Source organism: Etheostoma cragini, chromosome 18 (genome assembly GCF_013103735.1).
Source record: "Etheostoma cragini isolate CJK2018 chromosome 18, CSU_Ecrag_1.0, whole genome shotgun sequence".
In the NCBI taxonomy this organism is placed as follows: domain Eukaryota; kingdom Metazoa; phylum Chordata; class Actinopteri; order Perciformes; family Percidae; genus Etheostoma; species Etheostoma cragini.
Genome location: NC_048424.1, coordinates 9,379,314 through 9,403,836, shown reverse-complemented (window position 1 = coordinate 9,403,836; position 24,523 = coordinate 9,379,314). Strand labels below are relative to the sequence as shown.

The 24,523-nt window shown below is 40.2% G+C and overlaps 1 protein-coding gene across 3 annotated transcripts in view; it reads right to left on the bottom strand.

Moving 5' to 3' along the window:
* utrn (utrophin) overlaps positions 1 to 24,523 on the bottom strand; it is a 140,861-nt gene that overhangs the window by 29,728 nt on the left and 86,610 nt on the right. For all 3 annotated transcript variants that reach the window (XM_034900315.1, XM_034900314.1, XM_034900316.1), the window contains 2 exons: positions 4,602 to 4,774; positions 3,023 to 3,179 (listed from right to left, as the gene is read on the bottom strand). In XM_034900315.1, the coding sequence (XP_034756206.1) occupies positions 3,023 to 3,179; positions 4,602 to 4,774 (330 nt within the window). The remainder of the gene's footprint in view (positions 1 to 3,022; positions 3,180 to 4,601; positions 4,775 to 24,523) is intronic.

The following is a 24,523-nucleotide window of genomic DNA, read 5'->3' as shown; positions in this document are numbered from 1 at the left end:
TCAGTTATTGTGTACTCTCTGTCCCATTCCTTATCTAATGGACCTTGTCTGATCTACTGGGTTGAAGCCTGTCTCTGTTCTCTGTCAGGTTTTAAGAAAAAGACGAAAAGAAGAAAAGTGCACACCTCAAAATCACCTCAGAGGACAAATATATATATATTTTTTCTTGTTGATTATTTTTTGCTATTCCACCTTTAATTTTTGACAGGACAAAAAATAGGTGAGAGAGAGGGGGGAAGACATGCAGGAAATCATCACAGCTCAGATTCAAACCCTGGACCTCTGCATCAAGGCATAAACCCCTCAGTACATGTGTGCTCAACCACTGAGCCAACCTGGCCACTAAGAGGATAAATGTGGATTAACCTGGACAGTTGTTTGTCAACTCATGCCGCAAAACACAGCCAAAACTGACAGATATTGGGTCCTTGATTCCAGCCATTACCTGACAGAATGTATCTTTTTTTCCCCCATAATCCTACAAAAATCTTGTATTAAAACTTTTTTTTAAGAGATATCTATCTATCTATCTATCTATCTATCTATCTATCTATCTATCTATATATATATATATATATAACACACACATCTCTTTTGTTCACAGATGACATGTATAATGAGGGCCAGATCCTCGCCAAATTGTAGTGGCTTGCTCCCTGGATAAAGTATATTGACGTGTTCTGGCATTGCCCTGGCAGCAATATTTTAATAGCATAATATAAGCTTATAACCATGATCTTGTTCTGCTTTTGAATGATGATTCATTAAATCATTGAAAGACTATACTTAGCAGGCATTACAGGGGCCAAGAAATTGATTGTCTGACAGTGCAAAGAGCCCCAGTCTGTCTCTACAGTAGATCAGTTATTTGCGGTTATTAATCTTTTGTCTTTAATGTCAGAGAATGCTTCCTTTTTCAATTAATGAAGGATGAGATTTAGAATTCCTAAAGTTTATAGATTTGTATCAAATGTGTAATTATTCTGTTTCCATTTATCTTCCCATGTCAAAACTTATTTTCCTTTTTCATTTTATTTCTTTACTCCTTCTCTTCTCCCTCAATGTATTAGTATTGAGGTGTGTTGGAGTCACCTCCCTATAATTAAGGACATATTATATTTCTGCTTTTTTCAATTAAGTAATGCCAAGAATTGTTTGTGAAACTGTAATAAAACCTTACAGATCCTTAAAGTAGACGCACATGCACACAGACATAAATGGGCTTTTGTTGGGTGTAGTAAGCATCATATACAACCCTGGTACACATGTGTGATGGAGGTGTGCATTTCCCAGAGGGTGACTGTTTATCTATCGCAATGTGTCTGTGATCCTGCGCTCAAGCACAACAGCACATGTTTACTCTCGAGGCGTTTTGGGGAAGAAAATAATAGTGTGTCGAACGGAGTGCGGAGAAATGCATTACAATGTCAAGAGCAACATCAACAGTGGTGGCAGCCAGCGGACTGCGAATCAACAGCAGCCACAGAGTGAGTCATTTATCTAAAAGCAATTACATGCCAATGCACTATCACAATAACCAGTAGTTACAATAAATATTAAAGTGGGCACAGATAGCAAATAGCAGCGATGACAAAGGTGCGAATGGGCAGGCACAATGAAGGTATCGATTGCTTGTTAGAATAAATGACATAGTGTAGTATAAGTGTGATACATAACAACATTTCTAGGAATGAAATAGAAGGAACAACAACACTGGTTGTGTAGTAGTGATTTTGATTTTGGTCTTTAATCATTCAAATTTGTTTTGTGCATGTTAACTGCTAAGTGACCATAACAACACTGCTTATTATTAGCCATGGAGACATAAAACAACATCATGGTGTTGTTATGCTTGACAGCTGCAATATATATATATATATATATATATATATAGGGTGCTGACCAGCCTGATGCTTAATATTGTCAGAGTGATTAGTGCTACCGCTTTACGTATCTTCCTGTGGCTTCAGACCTGACTGTTCAGCAGATATGTAGACTCTGAATACAGTAACTGAATGGATTTGAAAACTTGCACCAGTACTGTAATATCCTGTCCAGCTGCCTGGGTCATCAACTGTTTTTTTAATTTTTTATTTCTATTATAAAACACGTTGTCTCTTATGCAATCTCAGACAGGCTAATCCAGTAATGCTTTGCTTGGTGTAGTCTGTGACCAGATTGATTCTAAATTATTGTAGAGACTAACTACTATGTTCTGTTTATAATGGCTGTTTTTACAGAAAACACTTTGGCATGTCATAGTAGACTAGCAAATAATGTGTAAATAATTAAATGGCAGCTTAATTCTATATAACTGCTTCGTTTCCATGGTCCTGGTAATGTGTGTGCTGGCTCACACTGTCATGGATTACTGAGACACTTGATTAGAACAGAGCCATTGTTAGAGTAATTAATCATGCATGTTCTTCTCCTTTGGTGATGGTGGTGGTCATTCAATTCAGTTCAATTCAATTTTATTTATAGTGCCAAATCCTAACTGAAGTTATCTCAGGATACTTTACAGAAAGAGTAGGTCTAGCCAACATTATGATTTACTAAGACCCAAAAATTCCCCCCAAGTGCAAGCATTTGGTGCAACAAGTCGTATTATCAACATGATGCTTATTTAGATTCTCAGTCAGTTGCCTTTGACTTAAAGGCCCTGCTGACCCACTTCGTTGCTTTGGTTTATTCTTGCTAACTAGAACCCTGCTCGGGTCAAGATGGGTAGGCATTATGTGAGATCACCAAACTCCATTTACAATAACAATGGTAAACCTCTCCAAAATGAATAGGATGTCACTGTCTGTACACCCAAAGAGTCTTTAAGAAAGGTCTAATGGCACATTAAAGTATGGCTTTAACATATTTAACACTATTCTACTAGAAATGTTTGCTCTTCTGTGAAAATCTCAAAAAAGTGACTGTTTGGAAACCAGAAGAAAACAATGAGGGATAAGGTATGATTCATCTTGTCGATTCAAATCGTAGCAGGAGCATTGCCTTTGGCGACAGAACGTACCGTGCAGTGGTTTTGCTGTTGCAGCAGGGTGGGGACATCTCCTCCGATGGGCATCTGCTTGGCCAGCTCCTCATCCTTCATGCAGATCCACCTCCACAGCTCCTCTAGGAGGCCCAGCAGACGCGACCAGCGCTCAGCACTCGCCTCCAGATGGGCACTGGCAACATACACCATTCACTGAAACTATTATTATACTGTGTGTATTTTCAGACTCCCTATTAAAGCATATCCATGTCTATTTAAGAGGCACTGAAGTAAAGCCACAAATATTTACAAATTTTAGGAAACAGATTATAGAAAAGGCTTATAGCTTATAAAAACATTAAAGGTGAAATCAACAAAAAAAGCTTGTATTACTCCAAAACCTGTGTAATTGCTGACCACTCAAGAGAGATTGCTGCCCTTCTGGAGTACAGTATGTTATTTATAAAAGGGAACACAGTTGGCTGCTTATTGTGTAGGTGGTAGCATGCATTCAATATGTGTTGGGAAGCACTTTTGTTTTCCTCCTCTCCTCTAATGTTTTTGAATTCTGTGTACAGAGACCTCCTATTGCCGGTCGCTGAGTTAGCCATAATTACACATGTACTGCAATTAAGGAATAATGGGCTGTATGCAATTAACACACACGATACCCCACCTCCCACACGGTCTCGCTTGTTTTCCTGTGGAACAAGTCCAGCCTATTATGCACTGTTTGACCTTGACCCACAAACTCTTTCCAGCACAGTTTTCCTGAAACTTTTTTTATTCCCTCCAGTCTCACTTCAGCCTCTGCAACCTTTCCCCCTGCCCCTGAAGCTTTGTTGTGTCCTCTGTTGCTTCCCTTAATCCTCCCTCCTCATCTTTGTCTTTGAACGTCTCCATCTGGCCCTGTCAACTTCACTTCCACCCTTACTTTCTTCACCCACTGCATCCCCAGTCTTATTTATTGATGCCAAGGTTGCGCCTGATGAAGCATTGTCTCTTCCTCGGAACTGTAGGCACCACTGTTTTAGAGCTGTGATTCATCCCTACGCTCCATGGTGGACATGGGAAACACAGGAGCTACTGTAACACAACAGCCTATTTTAGGTGGTTTTCCATAATTCCAATACATGAAAGTCATGTTGGAATGATGAACAGGACTGTTTTCTTTTCATGAGCTGTGAGGAGTGAATGCCCAAGTCATCACTAAGGGGGATATATTATGAGTTAAAATCAAAGTGAAGTGTGTTGGTGTGTTAACAGGGTATAGTGGCCATGACTAACCCTTACTATTGATTTGTGCTGATGTACTTTTGCAGAGTGGAGAAAAATCTGAAATATTTCTGGCTTCTTAGAGATTGATTCGGTGTTTGCAAATTTAACCTCACAAGCTGTCTTTTCTGTTCTTCTGTTTTCTTATTAAATACATAGGAATTATGCGGGAATTACACTTAGGAACTCAGTTCTGCAATGTGCAATTCACTGGATAATTCAAACTGTGAACTGAGAGATAAAATGGTTGTCTTTACAGATTTGGAGCAGCAAAAGAAGACAACACTGCAATTTGAGTTGCATGACAACAAACACTAGAGCAAACATCAGCTTTACTGACCGGATGTTGGCTGATTTGGCCTTCAAGTCACTCCAGCGTTGGTTCATGTCATCCAGTCGGTGTTGGAGGAACACAGCTTCATCTGAGCTGCCCAGAGCCTTGACCATCTTCGACTTGTTCCCGTCTACGCTCTTGTAGATGTCATTGTGGGCATCAATCTCAGCCTGGATGTCCTACAAATACACACACACAAAGAACAATTGTCACAGGTGAACACTTTTTCAGAGAAGTGTCTGAGCCAATTTACAGTCTAGGGCAGCAGTAAAGAAAATGTACAACAAAATCACATCACCTGTTCTTGGCTGTGACAGCTGATTATTTATGAAATTAAAATAATATTGGATTTTGTTGCAAGGATTCATCTTTAGGGAGTCCACAGTGTATTGCACACAACATTGCCAGAGGGCAGAGAAGTTTATATTTTCATGACATGTCCTCGAGGTACTTTTTAACTCTTTGACTAATAAGATTTTAACTTCCACCCTTTAACATTTGTCGAAAGCCCACACCAACCACAAGCAAGTCCTAAGGTAATATCTGCCTTCATACTAATGCTGCATTAGGTTGTACCAGGGCAACACCAAAGAAAAGCTTTGCTAATTGTATGCTGGGATAAAGTATGCAATACTAGTGTATTGCAATGCTATTCCAAAATACTGTGATTGTGTGGGTTATGGCTGCAGGAGGCCACTACATTCAATTCTGTGACAAAGTAATAATTTTCCATGTGTGTGTATGTGTGTGTTCTTAACAAGGCAGCTCTATTACACAACCACATCTCAAAGGGTTATGTGTGAGCATTAGTGTGAGGGTGGAACCACAAGGGGATATGACGCAAGCAGAGGATTCTGTCAAATATTTTATTTTTAGATGTGTAAAACTGCTCCATTCTCTCTCTCTCTCTCTCTCTCTCTTTCTCTGTGTTCAACCCATTTGAACTGCAGATGAAGAAAATACTCCAATACCATATGGATTAAGTGTAACACTGCCTGCAGCACAAAGACAAATTTGCAAATGGGACAAAATGGGTATAGATAAGACAAGTGTCATGAGACCTATAACCTACAACGGTAGTAATAAGAAATATATTTCTATATATAGTTATTCTATCTGGGGTGGCTGCAGTTGTTGCCAGTGTATCCTGCTCATTGCTGTATTACAGATTGGAAATCACTGTATGCAATCAACCTTTTCATTTTACAATTACTGTTAAACTGCCTTATCTTTGAAAATGAAATTAATGTTGTTGCCCTGTTTTTTTAGTTTCTGCATTATTAAAAAAAATATATAACAATTCCGAAAACAGATGATCAACCGTTGTGTGTTCTCAGCTTTCTCAAATCGATGCCTGAAAAAATGTCTGTTCATCACCAACCAAATCACACACATGTGACAAATAGTTACATACTAATGTAGAGCATATGCAATAAAATAAAAATACTATAAAGAAACATTAACATACATACACACACACCAAATATGGTACAACACATGGAAGACACACTGTCTGAACTGTGTTTTTTTGGTGGACAAATACAGTCCAGCTACAGTAAAATCAGACTACACACAAAACAACTATCAATTGCCACGGTCATCTGTGGAACAGTGCTGCAAATGTCTGAATGCCAATGGCCATTTCACAAAGGCTGAAGCAAATCACTCCTCTGTGATCTGCAAGGACAATCACCCGCTGGCTTTTTGACACAAATCAAATGCCTTTTAAAGGTCGTAGTAGAATAATAGAAAGTGAGAGTGAGAGAGAGAGAGTTAGAGAAAGAGAAAGAGAGAGAGAGAGAGAGACACGGGCAGAAAAAGAAAGAGTTAGAAGAAAGACAGACAGAAGAACACACAAAGAGTGAAAGACAGTCATTCTGTCACTAAGCCAGCTGGCTATGTTTTAGGTCATTATCCAAGTGCTTCCTTTTTCTTAAGCACTTCTACTTCCACTAGTAGTAATACTGGCCCACACACGCACGCACGCACGCCTGCATGCATGCCCACCAACTGTGTCTGGGCATACAGAGACACATATTTATTTACAAAGCTCTCTTTTAATTTCCTTTTACCCATTGAAAGACTACACTGAGCCACTGGTTAATGTTTGACAATACGTATCGTGGGGCACTTATCTCATGGATCACTTTCTGTCTCTTGATCTTTAACACTCACATACACAAACACTACAAAAAGTTTGTGTGCCACAAGTCACAGTATCAGCAATATAGTAGGTACTGTTGAGAGAAATTAACTCAATATGGGGTTTTCAGTCTTGGCAAAGGATCTCAAATGTAGCTCTTTAACTTCCAGACACCTACATGCACACACTCACAGACAAGCAAGCCTTTAGCTTTCGGCTAACTGCAAAGACAGTCAAAACATCTCTGCATTTCTGAAAGCAAATCAGCTACTGACTCAAACAGCATGCGTGTGTGTGTGTGTGTGTGTGTGTGTGTGTGGGGGTGTGTGTGTGTGTGGGTGTGTGTCAGCAGAAAGATCAATGGGTTTTGAATGTCATGCACACTGTAATGAGTGATAAAGAGGTGTTGGCTCTGGGCTGGTTAGAGCGCAGAAAGGATGTGACAAACTCTCCCATGGTAACTGAAGTTACAAGAGCAACTTAGAGCTTTGTGAAGGATCAAAGCATTAAACACAAAGTTAAGCTGTGGCTATTTTAAATACACACAAATACACTGTCTTTTTCATGATAATTGTGGGTTGCATTGACAAATTGGGCCTAATTCTGGGTCTCATTGTATACTAATTCTCTCTCTGCATGGTTGCACTCTAATAACTAGCAAAAAAGGCCAGAGACGTTTATTCCATTTAATGATTCCGTCCTCATAAAGCTCACTACATTAGGTTAACAACTACAAACAAAAGGGGAGATAGAGAATGAACGATGACTGTTTTTGTATTCATAGTGTTTCAATCAACCTCATTCCAATCACAGCAGGCAAGCTCTCATAAAAAAATGCATCCTAAAATCAGTAGATATATACCTGTTCAAGCTTTCTGAGCAGCTCCTGCAAGCTGAAGTTCAAACCAATCATGTTGGAGCATGTGCGCAGACTCCTCCCGCTCCCCCCAGTGCCTACATGTGCCTAATGTCATAAAGGTGGAAGGTCGTCAAGGAGTCAGCACAGGTACTGTAGGTAAGTCCTCCAGGGGATACGGTCAGAAGAGATTCCTTCAAGTTCAGGGCTCGGATCAATACTAAATCCAAAGTACAAACAGACCTGAATCCAACCACAGAGAAATCTGGCTTTTGTAAAAACTTCAAATGTGAGAGGGGCAAATTGGGGGTGCAGTCCCAAAACAGGCAACATACACACTTCACACACTCCTCGGCAGCATTTGTGCATGCGTGGCGGTGTGTGTGCTCGCCCACTCCCGCCACATGTTCGTAGCATCCTCTTAGGAAAGGCAGCCAAGCTGAGAAAGGGGGTTACAGCTACCCTGCAGTCATGCTCCAGAGCTGGGACTAGGATTAACGGGACGATTGGTGCCAGTGGAGGTTTGACAAGGTAGAGAGGCTGGAGGCTGACAGCTGAGTTCCTCTGGCCAGTTATGTGGCACTAAAACTCTGACAGAAATCCAACAAATCTTTGGTGGAGTTCTGCAAAGTGTAGATAACTGTTTGTGTCTTGAGGGACGGGCAGGCTGATGTAAACCTCTGAATGGCTGAGGACAGGTCTGGGTCTCTCCTTCAACTTTGATATGCTATCCTTCTTTCACTTCCCCTCTGGGCATGAAGGAAGCTTTTTACACGATGTCCGGCAGTCCAACCCAGGGCAGGGCGGGAGTATTTGTTCTCAATTACTCTGATAAAAAGCACTCTATTCCTTCCAGTCACACAACTCTACACAGTTCAAGAGGAGATCCAGCAGAACATTGTTGCCTTGTCATTCCACTGAACAAACAGGCTCAAAGAAACAGAGTCCCCTCAGTGTCTGCTGCCTTACTACCCGCCCCTCAGGTCTCCAGCCCCAGTCTGGTCTCGCTCTATCACACCCTTCTAATCACTGCCATGACTGGGCCACTTAGTCAAAGAATGCCTTCTTCTCTTTCTGGAGCCACATGTTCGCAGGGAGCTGCTTCAAGACGCAGCGTTGCAATCCTGAGTAGGGAGCTTGACTCGCTGGCCACTTTGAGTCAAATGTCTGTCGATGATCTTCTCTTTGCGTCGTGAGAATGAGGAGAGATTGATGCGTTTGTCATTCTGTTCACTCTCCCCCTTCAGTGCTGAGAAAACTTCTTAAAATGTTACGTTTCTTCTTTGGCTTTTTTGTTCCGTTCGGGGGTCACACAATTACCCAGGCTGGTGTCCACATCCCTCTCTCCTTTTCCGCTGTTGCTCTCGTTCTCTCTGGCCACTCACCCCACTCTTTCACACAGCTGTTTATTATTTTGATCGGTATCCTCCCTTTCCCCTCCTCTCTCGACCGCTCTCTCTCTCCCCTAAACTAACTCGACACACTACACACCCACTTCCTGAGGCCTGTATGGGCAGAGAGCATGGCAGAGAGAGGAGAAAAGAGACCTTCATATGACATTTTGTAGTAAAATATGGATTAGATTTCAAAAGTAAGAATGGCAAAAAGATGGAAGTGATGAATGTGAGAAAGTAGGCACAGTGTAAGATGAAAACGGAAGTGAGGGCACAGGGCCAAGTGAACAGAGCTCCACTAAAATGTTCTACCTGTCTAAGTTAGGGGTGACAAAAACATGGCTGTTTTATAAAAGACTAAAAAGAAATCAATCGGAGGTTAGAATGGTGGAGTGGCTGGGAGTCAGGACAGGGCAGATACACATTTCAATGTGCTACAGATACACCACTCCATGACAGTTCTTTTTTTGAAAGAGCTGTTCAACTTAGATGACTACTGAACTACTGCAGCCAGTTACAGTTCAGAGCCCATTATTTGAATACCATCACTCTGCAGAAGATTGCAAAGGAAAGACCAAATGCTTTAAACAAGTCTATAGTTATTTATAGACTCATTTAAAGCGTTTGGCCTTTGTTCTACCTTTGCAGTCTTCTGCAGGGTGATGGTATTCAAATGATGGGATCTGAACTGTAACAAGCTGCAGCAGTTCAGTAGTCATCTAAGTTGAACAGCTCTTTTGAGGTCGGGGCAGAGGTCTACGTTAAAGAGATGCAAGTATACAATTAAAATGCATTTTATACATTAAGTCTGTATGTGGAAGTGTTTGTTAGACTGTGTGGGAGTGTGTGTTGGCATTTTAAACAGCAGGGAAGACATGTGGTGTGCATCAAAGAGTCACAGACAGATGGCTGTCAAGAGAGGAAAAAAAAGATACAATACAATGTTGCATATTCATAACAGAAAGACTTTGAAGTGCACTTAGCTAATTAAAAAACATTTGCATACTCAAGGCCCTTAAACAGCATTTTTGGACATATGCCAACAAATATATGTTATTTGAGGGTTATACAGCAAAGGATTTGATATTAAATGGTTTAAAGTGATACAACTGACACAAGCATAACCAATTCAACAATGAGTGGAGGATGAGATTAAAAAGGGAAAAAAAGAAGAGATCAAACCTTTTTGTGAAACATGTTAGGGTACATTTTCTTGATTCTTAAACTTTGCGCAAGCACTTCATTCACAAAAACAGGTACCAATTATGATGCTAACACACATATGGAGCTCCACGCAGGAGACGTGGGGGTAAATGTCGGGCTGCTAAACTAAGTGAATAATTTAATGCGTCCAGTCCCTCCGGCAAAAAGAGGAGAGGACAAAAAGTTGACTGAATGAGAAAAGAGAGGCAGTGATGACAAGAACCACGGAGTAACACTTATACCGAGAGGAGGACGGGGAAAAAACATGAAAAATAAATGATAAAGGTGTAGGATGGAGAGTCAAAAGAGACAAAACGAATATGGTAAGACGTCAGAGAAAAAGAGGGAAGAAAATAAGAGAATAGAGACTCCAGAATGAGAATTTTTGGGGTGCATCCGCCTCTAATTCCTATAAAGGATTTAGAGGAATGAAAAGATTAAGGTATTTGATTGGAAATTGAAAGATTTACACGGTGTACAGGTCAACTGTCAAACCTGTTCTCTCCGTCTTCTCCATCGCAACTTTGGATGCTCTACCTTTCTGTCTACAGTGGCCTTTGAATCTGACGGACAGGTGCTTTTTAATATTCATACAATGACAACAGATCAAATGTGTAATGTGAAAGGCATCACTCAGCGACATTATGGAGTGTTTCAGGATCTTTTAGCTCATTATTTAGGTTTTATCGCCCCCACCACTTTCTTTTTTTCACTCTCACTGCTCTTATTTAACCTCATTCCAATCACAGCAGGCAGCAGTTTTCAGTTAAAAAATAAGTTTATGATAAAAGTGATGCATGCTACCTGCCTAGCACCAAACTGCAAGTTAGCAAATAGCTGGTGAACGTAATGGAGCACTTGGCTATTAACAAGCCAGATATTTGGTTGGTGGGGAGAAAAACAGAGCTAAAAAAAGAGAGTAAATATTGGACAAAAAAATGAATCCAGATGTAAACAGGCAAATGTTTGCACATAACAACTTATTGTAATAAGGTTTAACAATATATATATATATATATATATATATATATATATATATATATATATATATATATTGATTTATTATGTCAATGTTGTGCTTACAGCTCAAATTGCTGCTTTTACGTGTCTGAAAATTGTTTATTGCTGTTTTAAGCAGAGATATCTTTGTGTAATATAAAAGGCAAATATGGTGTGCAGCTTAAAATAACTTCAGTGCACCAGGATTAAAATAAGTAGTTCATAATGCTGCAAAAGCTGTTAAATCGTGTCAGTCATTTTCTACTTTCTTACTCATCCTGACCAATTGCAAATAAAGATAAGCATTTTATTCTTCCACTGAGAGAAGTCAAAGCAGAAGAGACACTACTATAAGAGAACAATTTGGACAAAATAAACTACTAAAAGACGAGCAGGGATACTGAATTAAAAATGTATTTGATCAAATCCTCAAACAAATACAGCTCCCCTTGTCTCACTATAAACCACTTTGGCTTAAACAAAAGAACAGAGAGAAGAGGAAAATGTGAAAGAGTCAAAGAGTAGCAGCTGAAAGAAAGGAGGCAGAGGGAAAACTGTCCCAGATGCTGTCCCAGATGATATCAGGAGAGAGCAGAGGCTATACTGTTTAAACAAAATTGGGCAACCATATCGCTGGATCACAAACGGAGCAAATCAACACCAGAGTGAACGAACACAAACATGGCCCTTCAAACACACATGCACAAGAGCCAAACTGCACTTGCAAACCTATCTACCATGGTATTTATTGCTCAGAAGCTATTCCCCAGTTGGATCATTTAAGATTTATTCAATCCCATATAATCCAGATTTCCTTACTCTGCAATGTACAGAGTCAAAAATCAATGTAGCATTCCACTATAATTCTCACAAATAGGCCACATCCAATGAAGTCACATCCTGTGCCCCAGGTTATCACTGACACTCCTCTTCCTGTTAGGAGGGAAGCACCCTTCTCTGAAGATTATGGCCCTGATTGTGTATACTGTACTGTGTGTGTGTGTGTGTGTGTGTGCGTGTGCGTGTGCGTGTGCGTGTGCGTGTGCGTGTGTGTGTGTGTGTGTGTGTGTGTGTGTGTGTGTGTATGCATGCATGTGTGTGTGTGTGAGTTGCAATTATTGAACTTAAAAAACAGTGAAACATTTAAACAAATCAGTTAAACAGTTAAAACTCTTTGAACTGTGACATCTCCCTTAATACGTTTCCGGTTTGAAATTTCATCTTTTTTTCCCTTCAGAGCACAAGACAAAATAAGAGTTAAGATGAAAAATGTTCTGTGCAAAATAAATCTGCTCTGTTTTTGTGATCATTAGGGGCCAAAATCGTAATTGCGATTACAATTTTGATTAATTGCACAGCCGCAGTTTAAATGGTAGGTAGGAGGATGAATGGAGGGAAATAATTTGGTAGATGAGACAGTATTTACGAAATGGTGCTGTTCAGTAGCATGTTTGCGTCCCCTGCATTTGTTTCATATCCTGTGTCTACCAGAAAAAGAACAACGGGTCAACCTACTCTGGACCACATACACATACCTTATACAGTGGATATAAAAAGTCTACACACGCCTGTTAAAGTGACTGGTTTTTGTGATGTAAAAAAATTAGACAAAGATAAATCATGTCAGAACGGAAAAACAAATTTAAGTCTTTCAGGCTGAAAAATAAAATTACAATAACCTGGTAGCATAAGTGTGCAGACCCTCTTATAACTGGGGATGTGGCTGTGTTCAGAATTAACCAATCACGTTCAAACACATGTTAAATACAAGACTTACACACCTGCCAACATTTAAAGTGTCTCTGATCATTCACAAATAAAGTTCAGCTGTTCCAGTAGGATTTTCCTGACCTTTTCTTAGTTTCATCTCAGAGTAAAAGCCATGGGCTGCAGAGAGCTTCCAAACCATCAGAAGGATTTCATTGTTGAAAGATATCACTCAGAAGAAGGGTACAAAAGAATTTCCAAAGCCTTAAATATACCAAGGAACACAGTGAAGACTGTCATCATCATCAAGTGGTGAAAATATGGCACAACAGAGACATTACCAACAACTGGACGTCCCTCCAAAATTGATGAAAAGACGAGAAGAAAACTGCTCAGGGAGGCTTCCAAGAGGCCTACAGCAACATTAAAGGAGCTGCAGGAATTTCTGGCAAGTACTGGCTGTGTGCTACATGTGAAAACAATCTCCCGTGTTCTTCATATCAAGACGGAAGCCTTTTCTTTCAAAGAAAAACATCCAACCCGGGCTGAAGTTTGCAAAAACAAACATAAAGTCTCCCAAAAGCATGTCGGAAAATGTGTTATGGTCTGATGAAACCAAGGTTAACTTTTTGGTCATAATACCAAAAGATATGTTTAAAAAAGAACACCATACCCAAAGTGAAGCATGGTGGAGGCAGCATCATAATCTGGGGCTGTTTTTCTTCAGCTGGAACCGGGGCCTTAGTCAGGGTGGAGGGAGTTATGAACAGTTCCAAATACCAAGCAACTTTGGCACAAAACCTTCAAGCTTCCGTAAGAAAGCCAAAAATGAAGTTCACCTTTCAGCACAACAACGACCCAAAGCACATCCATATCCACAAAAGCATGGCTTCACCAAAAGAAGATTAATGTTTTGGAATGGCCCAGCCAGAGCCCAGACCTGAATCCAACTGAAAATCTGTGAGGTGATCTTAAGAGGGCTGTGCACAGGAGATGTCCTCGCAATATAACAAAGTTTGAGCATTTTTTTCAAATAAGAGTGGGCAAATATTGCCATGTCAAGATGTGACATGCAACAGACTCCTACCCAAAAAGACTGAGTGCTGTAATAAAATCCAAAGGTGCTTCAACAAAGTATTAGTTTAAGGGTGTGCACACTTATGCAACCAGGTTATGGTAAGTTTTTTATTTATTTTTTTTCCACCTCAAAGATTTCAGTTTGTTCTTCAATTGAATAGTTCATGTTATAGGTCACATTAAAGGTGGAAAAAGTTCTGACATGATTTATCTTTGTCTCATTTTTTTACATCACAAAAACCTCCTATTTTAACAGGGGTGTGTAGAATTCTTATTTCCACTGTATATAGAGTATATGTATATGCAAGCTGACAAGACTTCAGTATTTTAAGCAACTTACTCTTTTATGATTTAATTATGATTTCTCACAGAGATCCAGGATGACGTACCTATATCTTACAAAATCCTGTCCATACGACTTGAGTGAAGGATTTACTAATCTAGACTGTATGTCCTCCCAACTCCATTAAAATTGCTATAATTTCATTTAAAAAAGAAAAATTGAGTACAGTGTAATGGAAATTAGCACAATGTGAACAGCAGAGGAAAAGCAATAAAGCATGTCCCTGAGTCTACAAATTGTTAATGTGCCCATTAGAAAGGCAATATCTGCCACTCAATTGACAGCTGACCTCCATTTGGTGTAACAAAGCTGGCCTTAGAGAAAGACAACTGTAGTAAATGGTCACGCATATCACAAATAACTTATTCCAGGGATCCAATAATGGACCCGAGTCACAACCTTGTAATCATAAGCAAAAAAAAGCACTTCCTGAATTCATATGTAAGCTCCTGAACAGGGAAATTGAAATTGATTAGAAGTGCTGTGTGCTGTTGTCCGATGATAATCAGCTATCGATTCTGGTGGGCCTTTTGTGTTTTTTTTGTGTGTTTACAAGACTCTTGGGAGATGACCTTAAGGTTACGGTAAAAACAGAGGCTCTTAGAAGCAAATCCTTGTGCAAGACATGAACACAATGGCTTTGGGGTTGTGTGTGTATTACACAGTTTCATCGGTCGGCAGTAACAAATACACTGCATTTCCTGTGACTGCTCAACAATAAAAGCCACTTTGTGTTTCACTCTGTTAAATGAATATAGCTCTCCGTGAAGTGAAAAGTAAACATGCAGGCAAATATCAATTAGATAAAATTACAACCAGTCACGCTGGATCAAAAAAATGAATTAAGGAAACAAGTCAAACTATTATATAGAGGTAGTCTGGCTATCACCAGACCCAGCCACGCTCAATAGATTTGAGATTGAGCGTTTGTCTGGGGAGTCAGCTCTAGATATTTTCTGCACAAGAGGTGTGACCAACAGGCATAGTTCAAATGACTCAGAACGCAATTGGATAGTCCTTCAACCAATCAGACCAACAATAAGCATCAATGGGTTGCTGCACTTCGGTGGCGTTCAGTGGCCGTGTTGAATGTAAACAAGAAGCTGATTGGTTGCTTCTCTATCGTCATCTTGTTAAAACCGCCAATAGCGCGCCTGGTAGATAAGCCAGTTTGTGATTGGTTCCCGCAAAATTGTGAACTGAAGCATGATAATTAAACGTAACGAAATCAAATTGCTGGGTGGGTTTAACCCAGTCTAATATAGAGTGGTAACTGCAATGTCAATACGTTGAATGCTTATCGCTGAAAAAACGTCGGACATTAACGGATGAAACAGGGTTAGGTTTCATAAGAATCTTAAGGATTAAATCTTTAACAGTTCAAAGCTGAAACTGAGGTCTTGAATATAAGGAATCCCAGGATAACAGACCCTTTTAAACAACAAACTTTCAGTCATTTCTTTTGTGGAAAATCAACTTGCTGAATTGACTGGATTTTAAAACCAGGGGCCTGCTGAGGGCCATTATCATTCTGCTCTTCACAAGTGTTCTTCTGCCCCTCCCTCTTTCCTTTTATCGCTGCTTTCCTCCAGCAGGACATCTCTTTTTCGCCACTCCTCACAACTATTTGAAGTGCTCTGCCTCATGGGACCTGAAGATCTTAACTGTGGTGGGTGGTCTGTCAGCACGTAGCCACAGTACACCACAGGAGAGAGAAGGAAAAACAAGTCCCTGTGACGTGATTGCTTCTAAAGCTGCTGTCGCCTCCACAATGAGCAGAGATAGGAGTACAATTATCCCACAAGCCCGCCACCTGCTGCGTTTGGTGGGGACGAACGGGCCCTCGAAAGGTTAGATGACTGCACTAATTAGACTGTTGCGCTAACAAAGTGATGCTTCCCGCTGTAGAAGACCACGGTGTGAAAAATAAAAACACAGGAGTTATGGAGTTGATGCCAAAATAATGAACCCTCACAACTGATACCTCCCAGTTGGAGGGTAAAAGATGAAAAACCGAGTGATGATAGAAAAGCACTAACAATGTGTAGAGCAATAAACTCTCTGAACATATCTGAAATTTTAATCCAAACACAGATGGAAAAGAAATAAAATGACTGGCACTGTCATCATAATATTGAAGAAGGCCTGGAGCAGCGGACAAGATGAGAGAAATTAATAGAGATGATGAGGAATTAGCATATGCTAAAGTGAATGAAGGGGGGAAAAGTAATGAAGAAATACTTAGAAAGACCGCAACAATATCAGTAAAAGAACAGAAAAGACATATACGTTGAAGATGAAACATTAAGTTAAAAAGGCAAGACGGAATTACTTGAGGTTATTTTTCTCTTTCTATTTTAATTGTTTGTTTCAAGAACAGAGGAAACAGACAGATGAATAACAGGTAGCATGGGAACGGGTGTATTCAAATATTCCTCTGCCCCCACCTCCACCAAAAAAAACATTCCACTGAAGTTTCTGATAACAGTTCCAAAATCCACTGGATAATCATATACTTTCCTGTGAACTCACATAGTCATCAACATCCTCACTACCACCCACACATCCTCTTTAACATACTCCCTATATCAACTCAATATGGTTTCTAAAAAAAAAAAGAAAAAAGAATTGGATATATTTGCATGATGATTATTAATTCTGCCGTGTATTTTACCTTCTTCTTTGCCTTCAAGCAGACAACTGAAGGAATAAAAAACCTTCCTAGATACAAATATGATGACCTAAGAAGACCCTGTATACGATGAGCTCGTAAAAACTGGCCCCCTCTTTCCTTTTTTTTAAGTTGGAGAGCTGTGTAGAGCTAGTGTTTCTATTGAGTTCACATGGTCCGAGTTGGAGTGGCCCTGCAGGGTGAAGTTCAGCTTTTAGCGTGGAGAGATGAAATAACTGCTCTCTCGATCTTATAGATTTTGAGATGACAACTAAGAGCGTCATTGTTTGGATCGCAGACCAAAACGAACATTCCCCTCTATGTTGTGTCAGTCTCTATTTAATGAAGAATATCATGTCACTACAATTGACCACTCACGCAGCATGCAGACAACAAACACTGCACTGATTTTATGAAAGATTAATCACATTTCCATGAACCAAAAATCACACAGACAGGATTCCTGCCCGGCCCCTCTGGGAGGAACCACTGGGTGGGACACACAACAGCGCTGCAGTTCAGGGGAACGATAAGACCCTGGAGTTTCCAAACACCGTCCGCTACACTGTTACAGTACAACACAGCTGTGACGTTTCTAAAGACCAGAAGTTCTATTTAAAGATTTATACATCTCAGAAAAAGGTTCTATGTCACTGTTACTAATATTAGAGAACGTTTTCAAAATTGCTTTAACAAAGAATTTCCGGGGAGCGCTGGTGGTCTAAAGTATTAAGGCACTGACCATGAACTGCAGCATCCTCAGTTTGAGCCTAGCTGGGGGACTTTTGTCGTTTCTCCCTCTTAAGCTGAGTCAAATGAAGGCAACAAAAAAATTCCCCAAAAATAGCTTTTAAAAAAACAACTTTTGAAAAGACATACAGAGGACAAAGAGGAGGGATTTAACAAGACAAATTTTCATGAAAGGTGAAAGTAGGGTCAAGAGGAGGAAGAATCAGTGAGGAAACTTGTTAGCGCAAACAATTTGAAATTAACTTCTCTGGTCCGACAGAGGTGAGGACTGGAAACTGCAGAAACTGAAAAAGACGCCTATGAGAAAACTAACACATCCCTGTTGGGCTCAGAGTCAATGTCAAATAAAATGTGAGCTGAGATGATGGGTAAGAAACATTAGTATCTGATACTATGTGTTACGGCGGTGTTTAGTGACTGCACAAAAGTTTGGAATAGCTGTGTTGAGGATACAAGACAGTGAGGAGTCAGCGATGACACTGACATAGTAGGCGCCTAAGTGTGTGACGAGTTCTTTATATTGCAGTGCGGTCTCTGGTTACCAGGCCAATGTGCTTCCCCCACACCCCTGCTTCTGCACCCTGCCCCTCATATAAACCTTCCATCCCTTCTCTTAGTCATATTCATCTTCCTCCACTTCTCCTGTTAACTCCAACTCCTCTTTCCTTCACTCTCCCTCCTCTACCTCTCGCTTTCAGCACCTCTATTTCATCCCACTCATCTTTCTTTTTTTTGACTCTCTTATCCTTCTCCCAGTTAGTTTATTGCTCAGGGAAGGTAATGTAAGTCAGATGTCTAACCTCACCAGGTTGCCCTTTTCTCTGAGCAACACCCCCCATCTCCTTGCTACTACTACCACAACAACTGGCTGACGGTTGGCTTATTGCTTCCTGGATTGTTTGCTGTAGGAGAGCCATCTAGGCCTATAGCATCACAGTGTTTTCGTTGTGCTGAGCTAAATTACTTCAGCCATCACTCATGCATGACTCAGGCTGGAGTTTCTCTCTTTATTTGTTTTTCAATCTTCCCTATCCACTGCTTCCCTTAACTTATTTTTTCACATCTCTCTCTCTGTCTTAACATCCATTGCATGCTGCTATTTCAGTCAACCATTTTTGAAATTGTTGAGTGAAATTACTCATTTGAACATGTGTAATCTATAGCAACCCGATACCCAGTGCACCCGTCAGATTTGGAATAGATTTGACTGAGTGTCGTATCAGCAGGAGAGCTTTTTTTGCCATTGTCTAAAACACTTTAATTGTCATGTACATGATTGGAGTGCCATATTCAGCCTCCCACTGTGAAACCATTACCAGTTTTGATGAATGCCATTAGGGTACTGCACTCCCTGAAGATGGTTTGCACAGTTGTGGAGTCCTGAGCTAAATTTTCTTTCTGTGGATGAGCACTGAGGGCATTAGGTTTAAATAAGAAACCTTATTTTCAGGAGAGAGCGTGTCCTGCGGTCCCTATGGTTTCTCTCTCAAAGCTTTTCATCTCTAGAGATACCAGTCTCCTTTCATCAGTAACAAAAGCAATGTTCTGTAGTTGTCTCCATAAAAAAAAAAAAAAAATCCAATCCTTAAATGAATCATCTTTGCCCATTTTCTCCATTCTCACTTACATAGATCTTGGTTGTTCCCTGTTGACTTTCACACTGACAGACATGGGGGAATAACGCCAGCTTATGTAACATTCTTCATTGTCTTTTGGGGTTTTTCGACATGGATCAGATCCAACTCTATAATTGTAAACCATGAAGTCAGGATAGCGCACTCCAATCCAAACTTGCATGTACTACTACTCCCTCCATTGGAGGAATCAGGACTACCTGAAAGAACTGTATTCACTTTTCTTTTCAACATGCATACCTCTACTAGAGTTCGAGAGGAGTTGACCAACATCGCCAGCAGCCTCAGGGCTATGCTGTCACTTACAGCGTTGAGCAGTTTTACTGAGCTCTCAACACAAACATTTTTCAAAGCTGTTCGATATACTGGTTGGCCAATTACTGAGGCATGTTCTATTAAGTAAATGCCTTAGTGAAATAATGCATCAGCACTCCTTAACAGATCAGAGTACTTTTAACTCCTTTTGTTTGAGGTACAGGGTGATGCAGATGTAATGAAATGTAGATTTCATGCAGATATATCCGTCTGCAGTTGATAAGCTTTATCACTTCACACAAAACTCTTAACATTAAATTCCAGCAATTATTCATCAAACTAATTAGCTACACTTGACTACATACACGACTTGGTTCTGTTACTAATTAGACGTAATCTGTCAGATGTAAATCACCTTCACTGGGCTGGAATAACTCCTACATCAGTTTGGTATCCTGCCTGATGCCCCCCAAAAATGTAACCGCTTACGTACTCTAATCGAGAATATGAGAAGACAAGTCGGTGACGTGGCCTAGGTCGTTAAGGGGCACTTAGGGCTAAGTCCCAAAAAAGAGAGAGACAAGGGATCATTACTCTCACAACCAATCAGTTTTTAGAGCCCATTAACCCAGTGGGACATAACAGTTGAAACAACAAGGTGCCATTATCACTAAATATCAATGTGAAAGTTGTATAGTCATATACTCTAGACAGGCATCATGCCTATAAAGCTAGACAACCTGCAGCACTATAGGTTTACGTAAACGCTATCTTCTAATGGGTTCGAAAGGTTGTCTCCTGGTGTGGATTGTTTATGTGATGCTGTTTTGGGTAAATGTAAATTGAAAGTTGTTTATCTCTGCTGCTCTTTGAACTGAAGTTACCCCACCACACACACACACACACCTTTTCATGCCATATAGTGATGGGACAGTGGCTGTTATCGGTTTTCATGTTAAAACTCAATAATTTTCTTTCCCATGGGGACAGGGTCAAACGAGGACAAGCAAGGGTATCAATACACGCGTAGACGCACAGATATCAGATCAGAATGGAAGCATGAATACATTCAACAGCTAAATTATTTAAATGAATAGCTGTTGAATACATTCAACAGCCAGTTCATTTAAATGAAAAGCTGTGATGCAAAATCTATTTTGGAACAACATCAACTGTCAACTGTCATGTGTTATATGGGCGTCTTCAAAGCCATTTTTCATTGTTAACATCCTGGCAATGGCATTCTAAGGGTTTCCAAAATTCAGTACATTTCCACTGTTTGTGGGACAACAAAGGATAAAAGAGAGGAGCTCAGGGTTTAAAAAAAAAAAAAAAACTAAAACAAAAGATTAAAAAAGGAAAATTGTAGACGTGGATATGGCCATGGAGTGTTTTTATATAGTTATTCTAATTATCAAGTGGATAGTCCCACAGTTTAACATTAGGAGGTGCACATATTTTCATGATTTTACATAAAGTGAGCCATGAGATGAACAATTAAATCCATTCTACCCACTTTTTCGGATGATTTCTGATCAGCACATGCTCAATCAGCACTTGTTTGTTCAGTAGTCATTACTGAAAGGACTGTTCTGAACAGAGTACACTGTCAAATTTAAGAAAAACTGGCAGGCTGTAAATGAGCTCTCTAGGGGCCACACAGTGTTTGACAGGGCCAATTATAGAGGATTTGCCTCTTGTGTGTAGAAGCACACAAAGATTGATGGTGTTACATAATTCTGATCTGAAGTTACAGGCCTTTTAATCAGAAGTCACACACCCCTTGATAAATCAATGAGAAAAGTTCACTCCTTCCACATCCTAGTAAAGTTTGTGCAGATATTGTTACAATATAAGATACCCTGACAAGCAAACAGACAGGACGGGATGAAAACATAACCTTGTCCAACTTTGTTTCTGTTTGCATTACACTAACACCTGACCTCAATGTGGAGATTAGGGCATATGCAATCCACTTTCATTTGAGGAGGCAATATGGGGACACCGCTTTGAACTTGCACTTACAAGTACACCAGAGGGTTTTTCAAATGAATCTGCAAGAGGGACAACAAGGTGGGGAGAGACTTAAAGATCAGAGAGACAGAGCGCGTGTGGTCTAAAAAGACTGACATTTCCTTTTTGGCTCGATTCGCACAGAGGGAGATCGTTTCAAGCCTGAACAAAAATATATACATGTACATCTGGCAGTAAGATCTTTTTCTTCTTCTCTTCTGACTGATCAAACAAAAGCCACTCTTAGGAGTGGTGTCATAAGATGGGTGAGACAAAGAAAACTCAATTAGTCTACTTAGAAAGATTTAGACACAACTAATGATTGGGCAAAAACAATGTTAAGAGAGAGGTGTCCTGTTGGTGTGTTTGTGTGAGATTGCATAAGCACACCACTTAGACACTGTGGGATACGTCTGCTACCTAAAAGAAGTTAATGAACAAACAACAGCTGCTTCCATCACCGAAGAACACGAGCATGAGGAGTGGGAGGAAATTGAGAGATGAGGAGAAAGGGGAAAGGAGCACTGCTTGTTCTCATCTGGGCCTCTGTGGTGTCTGCCATGGATCAGTAACTCAAATGAAGACAAGAGGGGGGTTAGATAGGGTGAGAACAGTGGCAAACACACACAGACTGGGCCAGCCCCGTGGAGGCTGCACATTCCTAAAACAGCACTGAAGGAGACACAAATGTTATGTAAGTGTGCCTTTTGCCTTTAAAGCCACAGATGGATGCAAATGTTTGTGTGAAACATTTTTCTGCATGCCTGGGAGATCTTTGCGAGTCATGCTGGGTCATAACATGATGAAATGAGGCCCCCACATAAAACTTTTGAATTGATAAGAGAATAATGAGCTAGTAAGCATACCTGTCATGAAACAGAGACTTTGTACATCTAATGCAAGTCCAAGTATAGATTAAATCCTAACAAGATTAAGTAAGAAAAAAAAGTGACAGACATTGCATCTCATGAGTCAATTTTCTTTTATTAAACATATAACATTAACAGGTTTCATATGAACACTTCTGACTATTACTCATCACTCTGGGCCAATGCCATCAACAGACAGCAGTACTTTTAGATTGTTATTGCATCTGAACTGACTACTGAAAAATGCTTTTGCCCAGTGGCTCTAACTGTATTTGTAAACTGGCAACGTGTCATCGTTAACTAGAGGGAACAAACTGTGCATCTCTGTTACTGAGCAACCCAACTCACTGACAATGAGAATTTTCACTTACTTTCCCTCTCTACACTCGCCCTGTCGTTCTACAATCCATTACACTTACACTCTTAAAGACTTTTTCAACATAACAAAAACTGCTAATTAGCTTAAGGCACCAACAGCTGCACAGTTACAGAAACAACTCCTTAAGTAGTGTTTGTTATATCAACACTGAATCAAGCGACTCCCTGCAATATGAAAGGGTTGCTGGTAGTGTCGATCCAACCTTTCTTTATGTTCAAAACAGTGGCAAGCACCTCCACGCACAAGGTTGAATAATCATCAGAGAAGCCAAAAGGACAGTTCTTTTTATTGAGTTGGGGTTCCAAATCTGGTTTATACAAAAATATACTGTGTGTGTGTGTATATATATAGACTCCAATGGGAAATCTTTCTTAAGCCAAGTGGCGTGTTATCTGTACGCATTTTGAGCTATCCGCATGGACTGTATGTGTACGCTGTATACAGATCTGCATGTATGTAAATGATGCATACAGCAAACGTAAAAATACACGGCATGTGCCGTGTTATCGCGAGAAGAAAGCGGCGGCTGAGTTTTGGAAACATCACATGGGGGTTGGGTTTAAGAAAAGAATAATTGGTTTAGTTTAGAAAAAAAAGAACGGGGTTGGGTTTAGTGAAAGAAAAAAGCGACTGTTAAGTTTATGAACAGTGACACGCAGGACGCGATCCCGGGTCTCCTGGGTAAAAGTCCTGTGTTTTACCCATCCGCCACCCCGACCAACTTTCCTGTGGATTTTCGCCCTTTCATTCTACTCGTTACGGCGTAAATTCACACGCAAATCACAGGGTAATGTAAGTCGATGGAGGCCAAACGGCGTTATTATACACGCTAAAAAGCAAGTTTGCGTCTTGATAACTCATACACCATTTCATAAGATCAGTCTGACTTTCTACACCCTAGTGGTCAAAATCACTTCATACAGCTCCAAAGACCCAACTATTTTACACCCCACAATTAAAAGAGTGTTTCAGATATGACATAACTCAAGATGGATGCTGTGCCTTTAAGTTGGATAAGGATTAAGACAAACAGATAGAAAGTGATAAACACAGGATGGAGGGGACTGATATCAGTGTTCCCTCAGATGTTTTTTCATGAGTATTCAAATACACAAAACCATGGGTGCATCCACGCACACGCACACACACACACACACACACACACACACACACACACACACATTCATACTGTCATCTTTTTAATCTGTAAATGCTGCCTTTGATCTCCCTAGATGAGGAAATGCATATTCAAAAGCAGCAAGAGCGAGAGATGAAAGGCCTGTCCAATTATGGTGAACTAAAGCGATCCCTGGAATATTCAGTTGTTCACAAAACACTTGTACACATTAGTTTGATATGCAGCGAAAAGTCCATACGCCACGACATTTACAGCAATGCAGACGTCAGAAATCGTTACGAATACAGAAATGAATCCCATTAATCATTCAAATAGAGAGAAAGCACAGTTTGACACATCATTAATACAGAACATTGTGACTACAAAGAAAAACACCACTGTACTTTAATAATAGACTAGGAGACATGGTGATAACTAAGGAAAGTGTCTTCATGAAGTTTACTGATTGATACCTGTTTAGACTGACTGTCTACACTATACTCCTCCATTTACACTCT